The sequence below is a fragment of the Taurulus bubalis genome, assembly GCF_910589615.1.
Source record: "Taurulus bubalis genome assembly, chromosome: 17".
Taxonomy (NCBI): domain Eukaryota; kingdom Metazoa; phylum Chordata; class Actinopteri; order Perciformes; family Cottidae; genus Taurulus; species Taurulus bubalis.
The window spans coordinates 14,437,520-14,457,297 of NC_136605.1; the positions used below are offsets into that span (position 1 = coordinate 14,437,520).

At 42.8% G+C, this 19,778-nt stretch overlaps 1 protein-coding gene across 1 annotated transcript; it reads left to right on the plus strand.

The window, feature by feature from the left end:
- Window positions 1-297: 297 nt before the first annotated feature.
- ern1 (endoplasmic reticulum to nucleus signaling 1) lies at window positions 298-18,055 on the plus strand (the record flags this gene model as incomplete). The annotated part of the gene is made up of 22 exons (XM_079232974.1): window positions 298-375; window positions 4,988-5,108; window positions 7,260-7,293; window positions 7,443-7,515; window positions 7,722-7,794; window positions 8,466-8,588; window positions 9,127-9,228; window positions 9,314-9,575; window positions 10,077-10,155; window positions 10,474-10,624; window positions 11,322-11,437; window positions 11,559-11,753; window positions 11,933-12,188; window positions 12,277-12,367; window positions 12,464-12,653; window positions 13,008-13,107; window positions 13,195-13,394; window positions 14,650-14,797; window positions 15,316-15,443; window positions 16,009-16,132; window positions 16,515-16,582; window positions 16,664-18,055. The coding sequence occupies 22 exons, from the start codon at window positions 298-300 to the stop codon at window positions 17,210-17,212; spliced, it is 3,261 nt and encodes a 1,086-aa protein (XP_079089100.1). The 3' UTR covers window positions 17,213-18,055.
- Between the last annotated feature and the right edge of the window lie 1,723 nt (window positions 18,056-19,778).

Genomic DNA, 19,778 nt, shown 5'->3' on the forward strand with positions numbered 1-19,778 from the left:
CGGATCTGATTTATAGCACATCCGGGTCCTCTGGGTCTTTTCTCATTGGCTCACAGCAACCCAACGTCTCCCCCTCCTCCACTCGTGTGGATATCTATCCCAAAGTCCAACCCCCATGCTTTTCATTTCAGGAAGAAGCGGATCCAACGTTGTATATTCTCCGCAGCTGGCTCTCACGTTACAGCTTTTAGATTCAAATATAATTTCATAACATCTGGTCGTGAGCCAAAACACGTTTTTCTATGTAGTCAACGGCCGTCAGGACCAACTGTCTACCCCGGTTTGAGACCAGAGACCATGGACTGGACAGTGAGCAGTCGGGCCCTGTTGTGGTGCATTTCGGCGTTGCTTTGCTGCGCCGGTCTCCCACAAAAGGTAAGAGAGGCTAACTGGATAAGCTAGCTTAAGTTGGATGACATTAGCTCGGAGTTAACCCACCAAACTACACTTTTCCCTTCAATGTTAGGCAGGTTTTCACTCATTCTGACTTGTGTGTCCTTCAGTGGAGCTTTAATTACGTCTCCATGTGATGCAAGTGAGCCAACATTAACGCTAGCTTGCTGGCTAAAAGCACTTTTTTAAATATTAATTTGCGGAAGCCCTAAAATGGACTTAAACCACCGTTATATTATGCACACCAGACTATTTCTATTGAACTTGTCCAGTGTCACAAATGAAGGAAACCTTCAGAGCATGAACATTAGATCTGTATCTGCTTTCAGATACACTTCATCGTGAAAGTTAAAGTAAGATCTCTCTATTAGGGTACAATGAGAATTTGCTATGTGTATTTTTTATTGTTTTGTTCTAAAGCTAGGATCTCCCCAAACTTAATTATCATGTCAGCATCTCCCCCCAAGTACCTCAAAATCATATTAGCAAATAAATGTCTCCAGACAGAGACCTTAGCTACCAAGCTAGTAAACCACTTGGGCTAAGAAGCAGATTAAATAAGGTTTATAATCCCCCATCATGTCTCAGGTTCTTCTTAGCCTGGTAGGATGTATGGTTGTGTAGCAAGGGTGACAAATGATGATGGCTATCTATAGATGGTGGCGTTTGTGTGTGTGCGTGTGAGAGAGGGAGTCAGAGAGAAAGAGATACAAATGATAGAAGGTGCGTTTGCGTCTAAAATGTAGCTCAATGTTTCGTTTTTTTGCGTTTTTACAATTCAGATTGAACGAAAAGAGGTTGATTTGCTCCAACAAGTAGTGATCTTATACTATCGTATCACAATCGGCTGTGCCTGGACGACAGCCAACACGTGACATCCGTCCCCACTGCAGCAACACCACTCAGAGAGCAGTTGTTATACTTTGTTGACAGAGGGTTGCTAAAAAGTGATCTCCAATATATTCTTAAATGTGAAACACAATGACTTTTGAACAGTCGTCGCCCCACGGCATATCTCCTCACCTGTCCTATTCTAATATAATTCAACTTTCTTACAAGTGCCTGTGACTGTTTAGGAAATCAAACACCCCCAAGCCTGTGTCGTCTTCATACAGCCGGAGGGAAAACTGAACCTCTAATTACTTTCATGGATGACTGATGGATCATCAGGATGTTCTTAATGCTGCCTCTGCCTCCATGTACACAAAGGGGTTTCTTAATTGACTTTCAAAAAGTATGCTTGTGTCGTCTTTTTGCACTACACCTCCCATGATAAGTTAAAAGGTGAGATAAGTATTTCTTGGTTCCTGTGGGGGTTTTTTTTTCTGCACCCAAGCAAGCTGCAAACAGACTGCTTATTACTGCAGACACGTCTGTGGTAGGAGTGTTCTACTTTTCAACAGAAAAACTGTGACTCAATAAACTTGTTTATATGTCAGACACCAATGACCAAGTTATTGTTTCCTTGTTAAAAACATTTCACAGAAGCCTCCTACATAATTGATCCTGCAAAAGCCGCTTCTTTAGAGCACATCTTATACCAATGTTATTTTTAGTCAAGTTTCCTTGCAACTGCTAATTTGAAAACTGACTAAATACATTCTCCGTTGTTTCTGGGTTTGCTTGCATCTTTAAATGATCGCATAAAAGCCTGAGTCAGAGGATACAAGAAAATCTTTGTTCGGCCACACAATTGTTGCTTGTGGAGCCATGCCATTAATGTCGCCTGTCTGTTTGTGGCAGGCACAGACCTTTTTAAGAGAGGCTGTAAGCAGCTGCCCAATGTAGCTTTCTGACATGTTACACTGTCGTATAATGCTGATGCATCCTAAAAGTGACACTCAGAAAGACTCTTTTCTTTCAGGACTCAGGGCAGCTATGATGGGATGACACTGGGTGCTCTACATTTGTTTGCCTCTTGTGTTTTTTTCCGAAGAAGTTTACCACACAACAATTCGTAGCGATGAACATAAGCTAATATAGATGGCTGCATGATTAGCTGGAGCATCTTCACCTACCTCTGCTCCTTGAGTTGTCCCCTCCCATTATGTGTCCTAGATGTGTCCAGTGTTTCTCCTATAAAGAAGCCATGTGTCTGTCTGACGCTTTGTCTTCTAAAATGAGTGATTGCATTTTTGCAGCTTTTGCCCAGGTGCTCTGGTTTTAAAACTTCAAGCAATTGGTTGGTGATGTAATACTTCACCATCTTGACTAGATGATAGGTCACAATGCAGGTGTGCTACTAAATGGCTGGTGGGAAAGCTGCCAATTACAGCGTGTCCTGTGTTCGGTTTGGTCTGCAATGCGAGAGGCTGTGAAGCACAGTGACAATCCTGTCCGCTACCAGTGATATCATGTGCAGTGTAGTCGGTGTCCCTTTTTAAGCGATGCCTGGTTCATTGAAGAGGAGAAAGTGAAGACATCAGAACCTGCCAAGACGTTGGTTTCGCCAGATTCTGTCGTTTTATGTAACTCGCTTATGCATCCGTCACCCTGAGCAGCCAGTAAACCCGATGCTCCCGAAACACTGTAGAATATTCAACACTCGCTGAATATCAGTGTCCGTCCAAAACGAGAGAGCAAAACAGATGTTAAGATGTTATTTGCTTGCGAAACCGAGAACCCTGAAAGAGATCACGGGGGGGCCCAAAAACAAGTTGGTTATGATTCTCCCAGTACAGTTGTGTGATGCTTGTGAGTTTGCAGCAGCTCAGTGGGAACCGTCACAGGTGCACAGTATTGACACACATGCCTGTATAGGATGTGAGACTACAGCAGGCGACCAGAAGGCAAATGTGGAGGAGGGCCCAGAACTCTCAGTCTATGGGGTTGTTTTGGCCTTGGTTTCTGTTTTGGACAGTTATAACTGAAGAAGAAGCTGAAGAATGCACAGGGTGAAAGTGATTATCATGCACTGGTCTTTTTTTTATAACGTTGGTTTTTGTGAGGAAATGCAAGCTTTGACCAAGGGGAATAACCTGTTAGTTTAATTTGCTCTCCATACCACAGCTCCTACCACTCAGGCCTGACTTACTGGTGGGTTGTTTGTGTCAAACGTCAAAGCACTTCAATCCCCACCATATCTTTTTGATAATCAGCTATTTGCACTGCCTTCAGGGAGCTGTTAAAGGGGATTAGTCAGGTGTTGATCAATGCTGCTTCTGTTCAGTAGAATGAGGTTTGTCTGCTCAGCTTTTCTCAGACTCTTGTGGTAAAGATGGTTAAGTGACATTCCCAGTTTGACCCTGATGACTGAAAAGTGCTGATAAACTGTCATGTAATAAGTCAATACAAGAAGTACATTTAAAAAGTGTGCCTGGCAGGACATTTGTCATGTCAGTAATCGGCTGAAATGTGAAACTTATTTGTTTAAAAAGAAAAGAAGAAGAAAAAGACTGAAATGTTGAGAAAGCTCATGTGTACAGAGACTGGTCGGTCGTGCTGAGTTCATACAGTCTACTCGGGTTTGGCAGGCAGTCCGAGCTCTAAAACGCCTCCACTGGACCTCTTCCTTCGCATTGGTGCCAAAAAACATAAGAAGCCCACGGCTTTATTAAGAGTGGCGTTTTTGAGAATTCCATAGTGGGTGAGGTGAGCACATGTCGCCCACAGCGCGGTTAATTCTGGCATAAGCCAAGTTATGAGGCCAGGTCATTCAGCTGCTGGTTATTGGTTTAATTGTTTTCACTGGATTTGCTGCATCTTTTTGTTTTCTCTTTCTTTATTGCCCTTTTTTTGGCCACCATGTCTACTTTCATCGTGCAATGAACCAAGTGTTGCCACGTCTGTTCATGTCGCCCATATTTCTGAGTGGGAGAAAAATATTCTGGTAAGAAGACTTCCCGTATGGCCCGTCAGCCCACTAGTCATCTGTGCAGAGAGAAGTTAAAGCAAGATCTTCACTCAGTTGATTGTTTAAAATCTATGAAAAAAAAGTCCAGTCAACTGTTTACGGTATGCTGGGAGGTTTAGAACGTGCACTTACCCACCCAGTTTGTTTACCTTTCTCCACGTTGCAACCCTCGGCTCCGGCTGTTACTTTGAACCCTCGGCAACGTGCCCTCAGTTACCTCTCTAGGCAGCCCCCTCCTAGTTTGCTCTTCAGCTGTCATTGTGCGGTATTGATTTGAAGTTCATTGATTTTGTCGAGTAGGTCAAGCTGCCACACTGCCTGGGGCAACCCGACCCCCTAACCCCCTCCAGCAAAACGCTACTAAACCGCAGTGATGAGGAAAACAGGCCCTATGCTGTAATGTTCGTCAGACAATGGACCATCTTCTGCCACCTTTCTTCATATTAGTGTGTGAATAAATTAACATTAGCATACGGTAATTTAATCAATGATGTTTGGTCCAGGTGTGTGTGAGGATGAGTAATATCAGAGTGATTAGTGAAGTCATTATTCACAAGCTCAATGCATAGGGCACTCATTTTGACCTAACCCGTGGGTCAAAAGTGGGAGCAGGCATGTTTATACATGCCTGCGTGATAATGTCTTAGTTTGATACGCTATGACTTTGACTCATTTGCATTATAAATGAACAGATGTGTTTCTTTAGGACATCACCTTGATTTTTGTGTCTGGTTTCTGTAGGGGTTTTGCAGCGCCAGCACCGTTTCCCTTCCTGAAAGCCTGCTCTTTGTGTCCACGCTGGATGGAAACCTGCACGCTGTCAGCAAGAAATCCGGCTCCATCAAATGGACTCTGAAGGAAGGTAAGAAAAGAGGACAAGAGTGAAGTGGATTTTTTATTTTATTTTATGCGTATCTCAGACAGTAGTTTACATTTGCATTAACAAAGTGCTCTTGTGGTGTTGCCACAGAGAAAACAATGAGATCCCACTGATGGGGCTTTTGTTTTTTTCAGTGTGAGAATATAGAAAAATATAACAAAAATGGGTTTAATCATCAAAATAATGTGAGACTTTGATGTCATATCAATGCTGTGCCACTTTTTATTTTATTTTATTGTTAGCTTAATTTGTCTTAATTAATTTAATTTAAAAGTATTCTCTGTGATCTTAATGTGAACATTTATTTGAATGCATACACCCAAAAAAGAAGAAGAAATCCTGAAAGGGCTTTTTTAAATTTGTATTGTTGACTTTTGGAAATGTTTACTGGGATTAAGCTGAGGAAACGCTGTTCCGTTAGGCATGGAAACAGGGTAATTATTAACAGAGAGGGGCAGAAATAGCCTGTAATCAAGGTCAGCATGGGCAACGGTAAGCAACTTTGCTGTAGTGTCACCTGCACACACAGCGTGCACTATGGTTACCATGTTAATGCAGGCACTCTACACCTGGGAATTACATTAGATAAGGTGCACTGATGGGTTACCGGAGAACTTGTGCTGAAGACCAAGTAGTCTATCTTGCTTAGAATAAGAGACAATTTAAGACTCTTACAGACGGAGATATATTGTCTCACAATTATTTAGGATCACAAGATTTTACGAGATATTGAATCGACTGTGGTTTGAACCCACATGTCCTGGTTAGGTCCACCTAATACCCAAGTCATTAATAACCGCAGCCACTGGCTGCTTCCTCCGCACCATCTGTTTTTTCTGGAAGAGCTGTTGAATATAGATTCGACCAGTTCTCTACCGGGCTCAGAACACACCTGTTGTTGTGCTCCAGACAGGTAACGGTACACCCACAAAATGAGGGAGAAGCAGAAATCTTTTCCTCAGACCGAGACAGTACACTGCAGCCCACGTGCTCGTCCTCTCACTGTTTGCTTGTCCCTCCCTGTTCAGCCTTGCAAACATGCATTTGTATATCAGCCAACGGAAGTTATCTTATTTTCCTAAAACACGTTTCTCACCACCTTCTGCAATTACACAAATGCTGATGCTTCTTGAGCACAAGAGTCAATGACCACCTTCAGGTAATCCCCCTCTATTGTTGACCCCTTCAGGCACCTCCGCAGAGATCCGCGCCATCTGGTCTACGCCCTGTATGTTCACACTGTAGGGAGGTGTGTGTTTGTCTAGTAACAATAGAGTTTAGGGCCTCACACTATTGTAATGTTTTAACCAACCACATTATTGCTGATCATGTTTTAAATCGATAGATTATTACAAACTAATTAAATATAACATATAAATATACTATATCGTATTATAGATGATAATACATTATTCACTTGCAGTGACTTTAAACTGCACTTTTCTTAGTCTACACTACAACACAACAGTAATATAACTTTGACAGAAAGGTAGACATGACTTTCAATGTGATGGATCACATTCAGATTTGTATTCTCTGCTGAATGGAAGCTAATAGCCCAGAAGGTATGACAAATGTATGAAACTTGTCGTAGATGCATGCATAAACTTATCCCTGGGAGGCATTTGGGCGAGAAAAACATTTTTTTTTTACCCATTTATTTCCACTATTTAAAAACAGTGAAAATGTTTTTTTTTTTTTTTTTTACCTGTACCAGAGTAAATGCCTTTACACACCAGGAGTGTGATGAATAAACAAACCGTAAAATGCCCGCTGCTTTAATCAGTCTGCTGGATGGATACTTGGTCGAGGCTCGACAGGTTAATATGTTCTGGAACCTTTTTAGAGGATATGATCTAATGAGTTCATTAAATAATCATATTTTTTGGGGTGTTACATTCTTGACTGCTATGGAGAAAGCTGTTGGCAAACCGTCATGTCTGACGGTTTTCGTTTCATGTTTTCTCGAGGGGAATCTGTTTTCATTTGGACTTTGTGTTCCGTGCGGTTGTTTTGTCACCAAAGTTCCGATCATTCTCTTTTTCTCAACAGCTTTGAGCCACAATCTCCGCTGTGGCTTGATATTCCTGTCGGTCTTGACTTTGTGTGTTGTCTCCTTTTCTCTCCTCACAGATCCAGTTCTTCAGGTCCCCACACATGTGGCAGAGTAAGTATCTTTTGAGTCTGTGTACTCCACCTGTCTATAACAAAAGACGATGTATGCAAATGGTTCTGGTAACCCGTTGAGCTTGTCTTGCGTGTCACTCCTTTTACTGCTCTCGAGATGTGATGCTTCTTCTTCAATCTTTACTCCAGACCAGCCTTTCTGCCCGACCCCAACGATGGCAGCCTGTACTCTCTGGGAGGAAAGAACAAGGAAGGCCTTACAGTAAGAGGAAATACGTTTTTATCACAAACCATAATCTCCCCTACAGTGTGAAACGCACTGTTCACTTCCATATTCTACAGAAGATGTGTATACAACTAATGCGACCTCATTCTGAAGTTGCAACTGTGGTGGTGAATGAATGTCCTGTCACAGGACACGCAGCGTGTTATTCCTCTAATGTGCATTCGTTCATTTTGATCAAACAGAAGTTACCGTTCACTATCCCCGAGTTGGTCCAAGCTTCTCCCTGTCGCAGCTCTGATGGTGTCCTTTACATGGGTAAGGCTAGTTCTCAGATGGGAATCACATTTTGTCTTTTGATTCAAGACATTGTTGTGTAGTTTTCTTATTCATAATTGTGTGCGGTCTGTGTCTCCTCACCTACATTTTCTGGATATCTTCCAGCGCCTTTCAGTTCCACTCAACCACAGGTCGTAGTTCACACAGGGATGGTGCTAATCTGCCAGAGTGACTGTGTCATTGTTGAAAGGGAAACGGTTGACATTATCCTCCCACAGACCTCATCAGTGACTCTTTTGTTTTCATTCAACCGAAGCTGCTGCTGGAACAAAAAATTATTGATATTATTTATTGGCAAAGATGCCGGTACAAAGAGGCCATGATGGGTTGGTCGTTTAATGACAATGGTGACACCCATCATTGGGAAGGTTAATAGGCTGCATGCTATTCTGCTTGTCTAGACTTGCACAGGCAATTTCCTGTACATGATCAATTCAGTTTTCCTGAAAAAAGGCTCAAATCCAAAATGAGTGTTTGATACTTTTAGAATTGGACCCTTGATTTGGACAAAAAATAAAATAAATTACAGAACATACTCTTGAAGTAACTATTAAATACAATAAGGGAAGTAGTTGTTAGACATGATTTATGATTTGAACGATGTAATCAGGTAATTAATGTTGTCCGTCTGTGTATGTGCCTATGTACAGGTAAGAAGCAGGACTTGTGGTATGTGGTGGACCTGCTGACTGGTGAGAAGCAGCAGACTCTGACTTCCTCCTTTGCTGAGATGCTGTGTCCCTCTTCATCGCTTCTCTATCTGGGACGCACAGGTAAAACAAAAAAAGCATCACAAGTTTAGCTATTTGTTTTCCCCTAAATTGGCTAGCATTATCTTAGTTATATTATCATTGCAGCCCATCCCATTTAGTTGTTGATTTTAATCTGGCTAATCAACAGGCCTATTTGTTTTGGACGCTCTAATCCCAAAGTTGTTGTTCAAATCCTTATTTACCATCTCTGCTGCTATCCCCACCCTCACCTCCACAACACCAACTATCCCTGACCTGCTAATTGTAGACAAGAGCTGAGAGCATCTGATCCCTGCAAATTGAATACTTGCTATCAATCCATCCGTAACTTGGTGTCGAGTCAAAGCTCACTTTGTCACTAAACAACGTGTATGCAGGATTTTGTTTCGGTGTGTCTCAACATTTCCCTTTTTTTTTTTTTTTTTTAAACAAATGAAATTCAACACCACTTTGCTTTTACACCCAGAAATTGATACTCAAAGCCTGGCTTTTGTGTATCAGAAGAAAAGAAAAGCAATACAAATGTTTTTTTTTCCTATGTTGTTCATCTCCCTGTTAGAGTACACCATCACCATGTATGACACCAAGAGCAGAGAGTTGCGCTGGAATGCCACTTATTCTGACTACGCCTCCACCCTTCCTGATGATGAAACCAAATACAGTAAGTCTCTCGGACGCGAAGGCTCTTTTTATTTAGTTTCTGACAGACGGTGCTAACCACTCGTCCGCTCTCTGGTTCCCCACAGAGGTGGCTCATTTTGTGTCCAACGGTGACGGCCTCGTGGTGACCGTGGACAGCGAATCGGGAGACGTTCAGTGGGTGCAGAACTACAACTCTCCGGTGGTGGCCATGTACATCTGGCAGCGCGAAGGTCTCCGCAAAGTTCCCCATACTAATGTAGCTGTGGAAACCCTGCGTTACCTCACTTTCATGTCGGGAGAGGTTGGCCGCATCACACAGTGGAAATACCCATTTCCCAAAGAGAATAAGCCCAAGAACAAGTTCATGTAAGCAGACTGAAAGTAATGATTCCTGCGATTGTTACGTCTTTGACATTTCCATTTGGATACTTTTTTAAGAAAAGATGTCTTACTCTGTTTATAAACATGCTGGAACCTTTAGTTTCTATCAATCATAGGGACATAACTTAATTAAATGTTCATCATGTTCTTTTGTAAAATGTGCAATTGATTAATGTTGAGATGTCTAAAAATGTTATATCTAGCAAGTGTGTGCTGCTGAGCCTAGTTTCAGCTTTGGTTTCACTGCAGCCCTGTTTTTATTTTTGTATTATGGTCACACCTGCTTCTGCTGGAAAGGACAAGCAGGACTTTCAGTGGTTAAGACGCTGTGAAGCCTGTTTAGGGAGATGATGGAGAACTCTTCTTCTCCACTTTGAACCTGTAAATACACTCCAGATGTTTTCTTCAAGATCGTATTCTGTCGCACCTATTTAGCATGAAATGGACACTGCATTTGTTTTGACTTTGCTCTTTTTCCTTCTTCAGGGCCACTTTGTATGTGGGTAAATACTCCTCCAGTCTCTATGCCTCTCCCTCCCTGGTGCACGATGGAGTCACTGTGGTGGTGAGTGACCGTTACGTGTGATCTACATCTTTTCATTTAGGCAAAACGCAATCCTTATCGGTGAGACATGAAATATGTAAATTTACCATATCCATTTATCCAAGCAGTGGTTTAGTTTTCATAGTCAGTCTTAATTTTTGGTTAATGGTTTCCAGGTATGCAGGGGGAAGGGTTGTATGAGTACATCCTGTTCCAGTTGTGTCTTAGCTTGCCCCAGCTGAAGTCACTTTGCCCCACTGCTTTTCTTGTGCAATCATGTGAGGTATTTGATGGGAAATTCATCTGAATCCCTCACATGTTTTTTGTGTGTACGCACAGCCTCGTGGCAGCACCTTCCCTATGCTGGAGGGTCCTGACAGTCAGGAGACCGACGAGTGTGTCATCACACCAAGCACCAGTGTCAAGTTCAACGCTGCGCTTCGGGAGCGAAACCGCATCAACTTCATGAGGAACTACCTGCTCCTCATAGGTACTACGTCAGTGCACAAATCACAAAGTCATATGTTCGTCTATAGCCACTCTGGTTAATCTGACTTCCTGGTCCAGTGAGAGAGAGGGTTTCAGCACCACCACCTGATAAGGAATGAAATCTTAGTTTCACTAACAGTTTATGGACTAGGGCTAGGAGTTCTGGAAGATAAAAATACGTTCAGTTGAGATCGACTGAGAAAAATCTTAATTGGTTAAACAATACATACATTTTTAGGCAAATCAGTTCCGTCAGACTGGGACCTGAGTTGCAACTTGTACTTTTTGACAATGTCAATTTGTGACATATTGTGTAAAAAACTTGTGTAAAAAAAGGAGGGAGTTGCGAGACTAAATTTTGAACAAGGTAGAGATTTATACACAGATGTGTATAGACTGTATGGTCATGAAAGTCATGTGGTCATGGAAATGTATTTGTTAGAAATGCTTATGAACCCTGCTGTAGGTTGAAAGGTTTCACTTGTAGTATTGTTCACCACATTTTGAAGTCCAAGGCCTTGAATGGTTCACTGCGCTTTGAGTGACTATTGCACTGAGAGTGCCCTCTACTGGATGATAAAATGAATAACCTTATATTGTGTTTTCTTACCTATACTAACTATAAATACTATTATCATCACAACTGCAATCAGTGTTTTTTGATAATGATGATTAAACAGATCACTCTGGCTTTTCAGGTCATCATGAGACTCCTCCTGAAGCTCACAACAAGATCCTCGAGAAGTTCCCAGACAGCTTTCCTCGCAACCAAGGCAACGTCATCCCACCTACTACTGACAAGAAAGTTGAGGAGGTGTGTGTGTCAGTGTGTGAACCAAGAGATATTTTGTTTTGAAGATTTTTATGATATCAAAACATTCATGCAGATTTTCTCACTCTCTTCGCCTCTGTCCTCACCTCCCACATTCCCCTAGAAGGTGAATGATAGTGGTATGGATGATGGCCCCACTGCTCCTCCGCCTGAAACATCTATCCAAGAACCTGGGATCAGTGGTCGCACTGCACGTCCAGAGGCCCCAGTGGACTCTATGCTCAAAGACATGGCCACCATCATCTTCTCCACTTTCCTCTTGGCCGGCTGGGTGGCCTTTGTGATTACCTACCCCAAAGTAAGTCAAACAACACCACCTAGTGGACGGTTGAGTGCCTGCAACTAAGTAGTGATGACAGAAAATCTTTCATATGTAAAAAGAGCACTGATAGGTCTCGAATCCGCCAGTGGACAGAAGTGCTGAATACACTTTTGTTTTCCTTAGAGCCTCAAACATAGTCTCCTCTCTCCCCACAGAGTGTCCACAAGCAACAGCAGCTGCAGCACCAGGAGTTCCAGAGACAGATGGAGGAGAAGTTGGAGCAGCTCCAGAGACAGCACCCGTTCCCCCCTGCGGACGTGGGCCTGGGCTTGGCCCCAGACAGCGACTATCTGGAGGTGGCCCACACATGCTCGGACCACAGCAGCCCCAATGTCACCCCCCGCGCCTCCAACCACTCCAACCTGTCTGTGTCTGAGCTGGGAAGCTCAGCCAATGAGCACGAAGATGGAGGTAAGGGCTGAGGATTTAGGATTGATTGCAAACGGTTTGTATCAGAGTTTTCATTGTCTGAAATGAAATGATGTATTTGTCTTTTCAGAGGAGGACTCTAATGTTGTCAGAGTGGGCAACATAACTTTCCGCCCCAAAGAGGTCCTGGGTCATGGCGCTGAGGGCACCATTGTGTACAAGTAAGTCTAAACAACCAGTCAACAATTATTCATGATAACCTTTTGTTTAATTTTTTTAAATATATCAACATTGCATTTCCATTGTTTCTCCACAAGGGGTCAGTTTGACAACCGTGCAGTGGCGGTTAAGAGAATTCTCCCAGAGTGCTTCAGCTTTGCAGACCGGGAAGTCCAGCTGCTCAGGGAGTCCGACGAGCACCCAAATGTCATCCGCTACTTCTGCACCGAGCGAGACCGTCAGTTCCAGTACATCGCAATCGAGCTGTGTGCTGCCTCACTTCAGGAGGTAATTAATGGCATAAAGATCACTTGAGCACTCAAGTTAACTTTGTGTTGTTCCTTAGGAACACTTATCAAGTATTTTGCTCATAACGACCCAGTTTTAGCTTAATTTTCCTGAATAATGCACTACTTTTTGTGTCATTACGATGCAACTCCTATTGGGAGTGTCAGTGTACTATATGATAAAGTTTGGCAGTAAGTGGAGGAAAAAAACAGGCTTCTTTGTCTCTGTCATTATTCATAGAGCACGAAAAGAAATGCTAAAATGAATTTGTTGCCTTACACATCTTCAAGCTATGAGAAAATGAGACATCTTGTTCTAATTATTGGACCACACTGACTGTGGTCATCTCTCTAGTATGTGGAGAAGAAGGATTTTGACCGCCGTGGACTGGAGCCAGTGATTCTTCTTCAGCAGACCATGTCAGGACTGGCCCATCTGCACTCTCTCAACATAGGTATCCACTCTTATTACAGCCCGTTTTGTTTTCCAAAACAACATTTACATCACTAAAGTAACTGACATCTTCATACTTTTCCTTTAGTTCACAGAGACCTGAAACCTCACAACATCCTGGTGTCCATGCCCAACGCCCATGGTCGGGTCCGGGCCATGATCTCAGACTTTGGCTTGTGTAAGAAGCTGGCGGTGGGCCGCCACAGTTTCAGTAGAAGGTCTGGGGTACCAGGCACTGAGGGCTGGATCGCCCCCGAGATTCTCAGTGAGGACTGCAAAGACAACCCGGTGAGTCGGGGAGAAAAGCAGTGTCTCTCTCATGGTGGTTCGAAGTAATGTTTGTTGTCAGAATTCACAAAATAGATTATTTAAAGAAAAAACGATGGGAGCCCGACCCAAAAGTTCAAATTTTGACGGAACCAAACACTAAAAACTGTCAAAAGGGTGAATGTGAGACCCAAAGGTGCATTAATTAAGCAATAAGGTACTCGAGGCAGTACTGTGTTGTGCAATAATGTACTGTTCAAGGGAGTTGTTAGGCCCTCCGCTGCGCGTCGGGCCTAACAACTCCCTTGAACAGTACATTATTGTAGACACAGTACTGCCTCGAGTACCTTATTGCTTTTATAATACGGGTACCTGCGACTTTATAAATAGTAATACTAAGCTCCCTTTCAGCACAAAATAGTTGTAGCCACCAAACGTTGTGTATCGCATTTCAGCGACAGAGAAAATAGTCCCAGTACGGGACGCAAATACGGGACTATAAAACCTACTGAATCGCAGATTTACTGACCAGGCCGGTTGGAAGCAGGTGGAGGATGACACGCAGCCACCGATGTAAAGAAGTGCTCTCGCTGCTTCTGTCCGTCTTTTCGCCGTCATTTTTCTTCTCCATGATGTTTAGAGAACTTGCCTCGCGTCGGGAAATTACCGACGTAATTATCTCTCACTGGAAATCATCACGATTTTGTGGTCAAACCCTTTTCATTCCTCATCTCATTTTAGGGAGGAAGTGACGTGTGTGTTGTCATTCGTTATGCTAGTGTGGGGGATGCTACGTGAGCTTGTTAGCTTTTCCGTTTGAGCTAACGTTACTGTTAGCGAAGAGCCCCGTTGCAATACTGTGAACACTCAAGCAATACACCTGCAAGTTAAGGAAACCAACGTCTGAGTCGTTACTGCGGACGTTACAATATCAAAGTTTACACCACCATGTTTGGTAACTGTCAAGCTTGAAATGACAACTAACGGTCGCGCAATTTAAATCTACCTGTTGTTTTTAAGTGCGCACTGATATGGAACGCTCTAAATGTAAACAGGCTGTACAGTACTTTATGGCTGAATAAACTACACCTCGTGACTCACTCTCAACCAATCAGAATGCTTGATTTGATCTACCCGTTTTATAAATATCCTATATAAACCAACACAAGCATACATACCTTGATACTGCATACAAATATTGTTGGTGGTACATGAGTGTTTCACTCCATGCCACATTGTGACCTCCTCTATTCTTCCCTTCTCTCGTCTCCTGCAGACCTGCGCTGTCGATATCTTCTCTGCTGGTTGTGTGTTTTTCTACGTGGTGTCTCAGGGAAGCCACCCTTTTGGCAAGTCTCTGCAGCGGCAAGCAAACATCCTACTGGGCACATACAGCCTCGACCATCTGCAAACTGACAAACACGGTGAGTACTATAGTAATAACAGTAGTTATGTGGTTGGTGGTTAATGTAGATTAGTAAGGGCAGGTAGGGGTGGTTGGTTGGAGGATTTAGGTGATATAAGTGTATAGTACAGACATGGGGATTGTTATTTGGAGGCAAAAATGTATGATATGAAAAATTAGAAAAAAGTACAGTTTGTTAAAGATACTGTGAGGAACTTGTAACTGCTCATTAAACAGTTTAATTTAAACTTGATGCCTTTTTAGATGACCAACATATATATTTCTATATAGTTATTCTCAATGCTTGTCATTGGTGGAGGGAAGGGAGACATAGGTGAACCAGCATTGGGTTTAGCAGACTGTCAGCAACTGCTGCAGTAAAATGATTGGCTTTCTAAAGAGACTCTGGTGTTTGAAAACACTTGTCAGCCAAAATCAACACAAAATGAAAATTCATTGTAACTTTAAGTAAAAAAAACAACAACTTGTTTTTAACAATGTATGCCGTGTAATCACACCCTTGTGTCGTTATTTCAGAGGACATAGTAGCCAGAGGGCTAATAGAGCAGATGTTGAGCATGGAGCCCCATCACAGGCCTTCAGCTGAGAGCGTTCTCAAACACCCGTTCTTCTGGAGCCTGGAGAAGGAGCTGCAGTTCTTTCAGGTCAGCTGTTTACTTATCTCTGCTTATTGTAAAGATTACATGTATTAGGCTGTTTACTGTGTATTAATGTATTACAGCCTCAGGTGTCTTCAAAGTTGTATAAATCCTCATGCATGTTGTGTGTGGATTCATTAATAATATACTTCTTCGTAAATGCAAACATGCGGGCTACTTTAATGTGATTTGGGCAGTAATGGCAGGTTATCTGTATTTGACTGCATAAAGAGCTTATTATATTTTTTCTTATATATATTTTATTTTATTTTTTTTTCTCTTCTCCACGTGCTTGTAGGATGTATGAAAGCACTGTATGAAAGCACTTCTCCACATGCTTGTAGGATGTATGAAAACTAGCCTTTTCAGTTAACCAAGTCCTTACGTTCACATATCAACCATCAGAACTTCATTAATGTGCAATATAATATTTGTCTTTTTTGGTCACTCATTGAAAAACAATAACCAAAGCCTGTCCCAGGCAGCTAAAACACACTTTGTCTAATCAGGGCCCAAAGCTGCCTGCTATATTAGTTAATATTACTGACCGTTTTTCTGTGGTTGCTTGCAGGATGTGAGCGACAGAATAGAAAAGGAACCGCTGGACGGACCAATCGTGAGACAGCTGGAGAGAGGAGGGAGGGCTGTTGTCAAGAGTGACTGGCGAGAGCATATCACAGTGCCACTGCAAACTGGTATGAAACTGGCTTTACACGTTTCAAATATAAGCTCCTGGTGCCCCCTGTGGTAAAGGAGCCTTTTTGTTTCTGGTCTAGCTTCAAACGAAGGCTTAAAGTGTCGCACTATCTACTTGGGTAGTACTTCAGTTCAGAGCTAGTTGACGTGCATGATATAAATGTTCATAGTTACACTAAATGCTGTTTCCTGTCACCGCATAATATTTTAGTGGGTGGTAAATTAAGAGAGTGTGCCTTCCTGTCAGCATTGTCCCCCGCTCTGTATCAAAACCCACAAATGTATCATTTCCTGTTTCCGGTTCTTTGTTGTATAATGATCAGGGATTCCTTCTGTGCTTGATGCATGTTTTTTTGTTTTTTTCCTCTTCTCCTTTGGCAGATCTGCGGAAATTTCGCTCCTATAAGGGCGGGTCAGTCAGAGACCTGCTGCGTGCAATGAGAAACAAGGTAGGAATGTATTCTCATGCTTTTGTATTTAAAAGAAACCGTTTCTACTGTCTGACTTAACGCTTGGCCATCCTTCAACAGAAACATCATTACCGAGAGTTGCCTGCTGAGGTGCAGGAGACTCTGGGCTCCATCCCTGATGAGTTTGTCTCCTACTTCACCTCCCGCTTCCCCCACCTGCTAATGCACATATACCTGGCCATGTGGACCTGTGCGTCAGAGAGGCCATTCCTGCCTTACTACACTGCAGAGCAGCTTGCAAAAACACAGGCCCAGTACACACACCTCGGGCCACATAGACTAAATGAGCCATGCACTCAAAACCTGCGGACACACGCATCATCACAGTCCTCACAGCCGGTGCAGGTCCCTCACGCAACACCTGCGGATTCAGCGCCCGCCACTTCACCAGATGAGCCTGCAAATGTACCTCCACATTTGCCAGTTCAGACAGTGCAGCCAGCAGAGCCAGCACAGTCCACACAAACTGACTTGCACAGTCAAACATTGAACCCCACACTTGCCTCGGAATCGCCTCCAGATCCTCTCGGGCAAAGAGAATCCAGTCCAATCCAACCTGAGATGCACACACCGCCAGGTCCTCCCACACTGGATAATGAACCAGTGTGAGCTGAACCAGAGTCGGGCGGACCAAGCACCGATGGGAGCACTGCCTTCAAGAGTGGACACCAAGTGGGAGTTAGTTGCTGCACCGTGAGCTGGTGAGGACCAGGCCTGCAGTGCCTGGGATCCACTGCTCGGCGCAGCGGCTGCACCCATAATTAAGTGCCTTCTGCTCACCTGAGTAAAATTGTTCCTAAACAGAACCGTCCACAAATCCGTCTCTGCCTTGAGGAAGTCAGATAACCAACAGGCGGCTGTTGGTCATTATCTTGTAGCTGGACTGAGCAAAGAGAATATTTTATTTTATAACAGCATGTCCAAAAAAAGTGTTTGTCCCAAAAACATCTGGCCTCTATTGCGGGAAAAATGTCTGGATGTTGTTTTTGAGGTGGTTTTATAGTGCAATGTTGTATTTCTGAGTGAGCCTGTTCACTGCACAGATACGGTATGTATATTTTTGTATAGACTGATTCAGAAATTGGATCATTGATGATTAATCATTTAATGTGGCCAATGTGCCTTTTCTTTCTTTTCTTTTTTTATATCACTGTGCTGCATTGGTACAGATCTTTAAAATTGACCGTGCTAAATGTGCTTGATTCCAGTTAATGCTGCTAAACTGCTTCTCTTTTGTCAATCAAGACTATTGACTCAGTTAGAGTGGACTGTTCCAAAGGGTGTTCAGGGTGGCTTCTGAATACAGTAGGTCATTTTATTCTCATGTGATTATGTAGTAAAATCAATCAAATGAGTTTTAGAAGTCAGGCTGCAGAACTAGCATAAATAACTTTTCCAGGATGTCAAAGTGAAGTTAATGACTTGCACATTAAATTCTATTTTTTTTTAATACTAAGATTGTTCTTGTTGATTGATCTTGCTGTATCTCAAGATGGCTATCAGGGAAAATATATATATTTAACAACGATCGGTGCCTAAAAGAAGCTTGACACATTTGTATTCAGGTACTCCACTGCACTGAATTGTCAGTCGGCTATCGCTACAGTTTACATTCTTTAGCGTAGCCTCCGGTGTAACTTTCCTCTGTCTCAGCATTTACGCAGCAGATATTTAACTGTAAGCAAATTAAGCATGCCTCTTCCAAAAAGGAGTAATACAGTAACACAGAGCGAGTACTGAGCCGCTGAGTGACTCACCGAGACCAAATCACACCCTTATGTATTGACATAGGAGTGTGTATAAGTGGTCCAGTTACCTGGCGAGGATGTCCCACTGCTCTTTCACGCTCAAGCACATGGGGCTGGTTTGTCCTGGTGAAATATTATATTGAAATAATATATCATACCACACCATTTATCATCACATTAAATAACTTGTGTTGAGTCACACCCCGACATTAACCTTTCCATTGTTAATGCGGGGTGTGACTCAACACAGTTATTTAATGTGATGTTAAATGCTGCAGCTCCGTTCAAACAGGTGATCTTTGCCTTTTTTTAAATTGGGCACATTTACAGTATATCTGCCGTTATTGTACATACATTAATTATTTCTTCACAAACCCATTTCACTATTGGGACCAGAGTTGTTCTGCTATTGAATACATACTGCCGGAGCTTAAACCAGAGCAGAAACGGCTTGTAGCTATTTTAAAACAAGTTCGTCTTTTTTTCCCCGTCTGCCTCCTTCTTGAGGAGGGGCGGAGGGGGTTTAATGTGTTTTACTGGGAAACGAAACCTGGTGATCTGCGCAGACGCAGTGGGTGCAGCCCAGTAGAAAGAGGGCGATAGATCACGTTACAGCAAGTCCTCCTGCGCACGTCTTAAAAACCTCCCGGAGAATAAAATGTTTTCTGTCAGTATCGATCCAAGGTAAGAACCCTGGTCGGCTTCATTTACTTAGTTGCTTGTGTTTAGATTTTTTTTCTTTTCAATATTCATGGGTGTGCTGCGTATTTCATACATGCTCATAGTATAATGCTGGCGTACAAAAAGTTATGATCTGGTATCTCCATATGTGGCTCGAGGTTAACCAGCGATGTGCACGCGGGCTGTTGGGTGTCGTGGAGGTCCAGGTCAGTTTAGACGGGTACCGATTGAGAAAAAGCGGAAACAAAATCTGGGGATGCTCTTTTCTTCTTTTTCTCATGCACTTTTACGCAGTTTATTGCGCTTTCTCTGGTCTATTAACAGTATATTTCTGTAGACAATTAGGCCTCTATTTTCACAAGATTCATGTTAAAAACGTCACTTTTTCCGCCGTTTAAAAGCAGTATAAAGCGCCATTTTTATGACGTTTTTCTTATGGTCATGAGCCAACTTCCTTTGTTTTGCAGAGTCAGTGAGCCCAACGTTTCTGTAACCAATCGGTCACGAGCAAAGCCAAACCAAAGCAATGCAAGTGTCTGCCATTGTTAGGACGGGCTCTGAAGTCTTTGTGAATTTCACAGTATTCAGATAATGAAATGGTAATTTGCCTGATAATATCATCTCCTTGGCACGTTCATTGTCTTTTAAAGTGATTCATTGTGGTATATATAGGGTTGTGTCACTGCAAAAGGTTGGCACTCAGGCTATAACATTGTCTTCATTCACTGCCAGATGATTGAGGATTG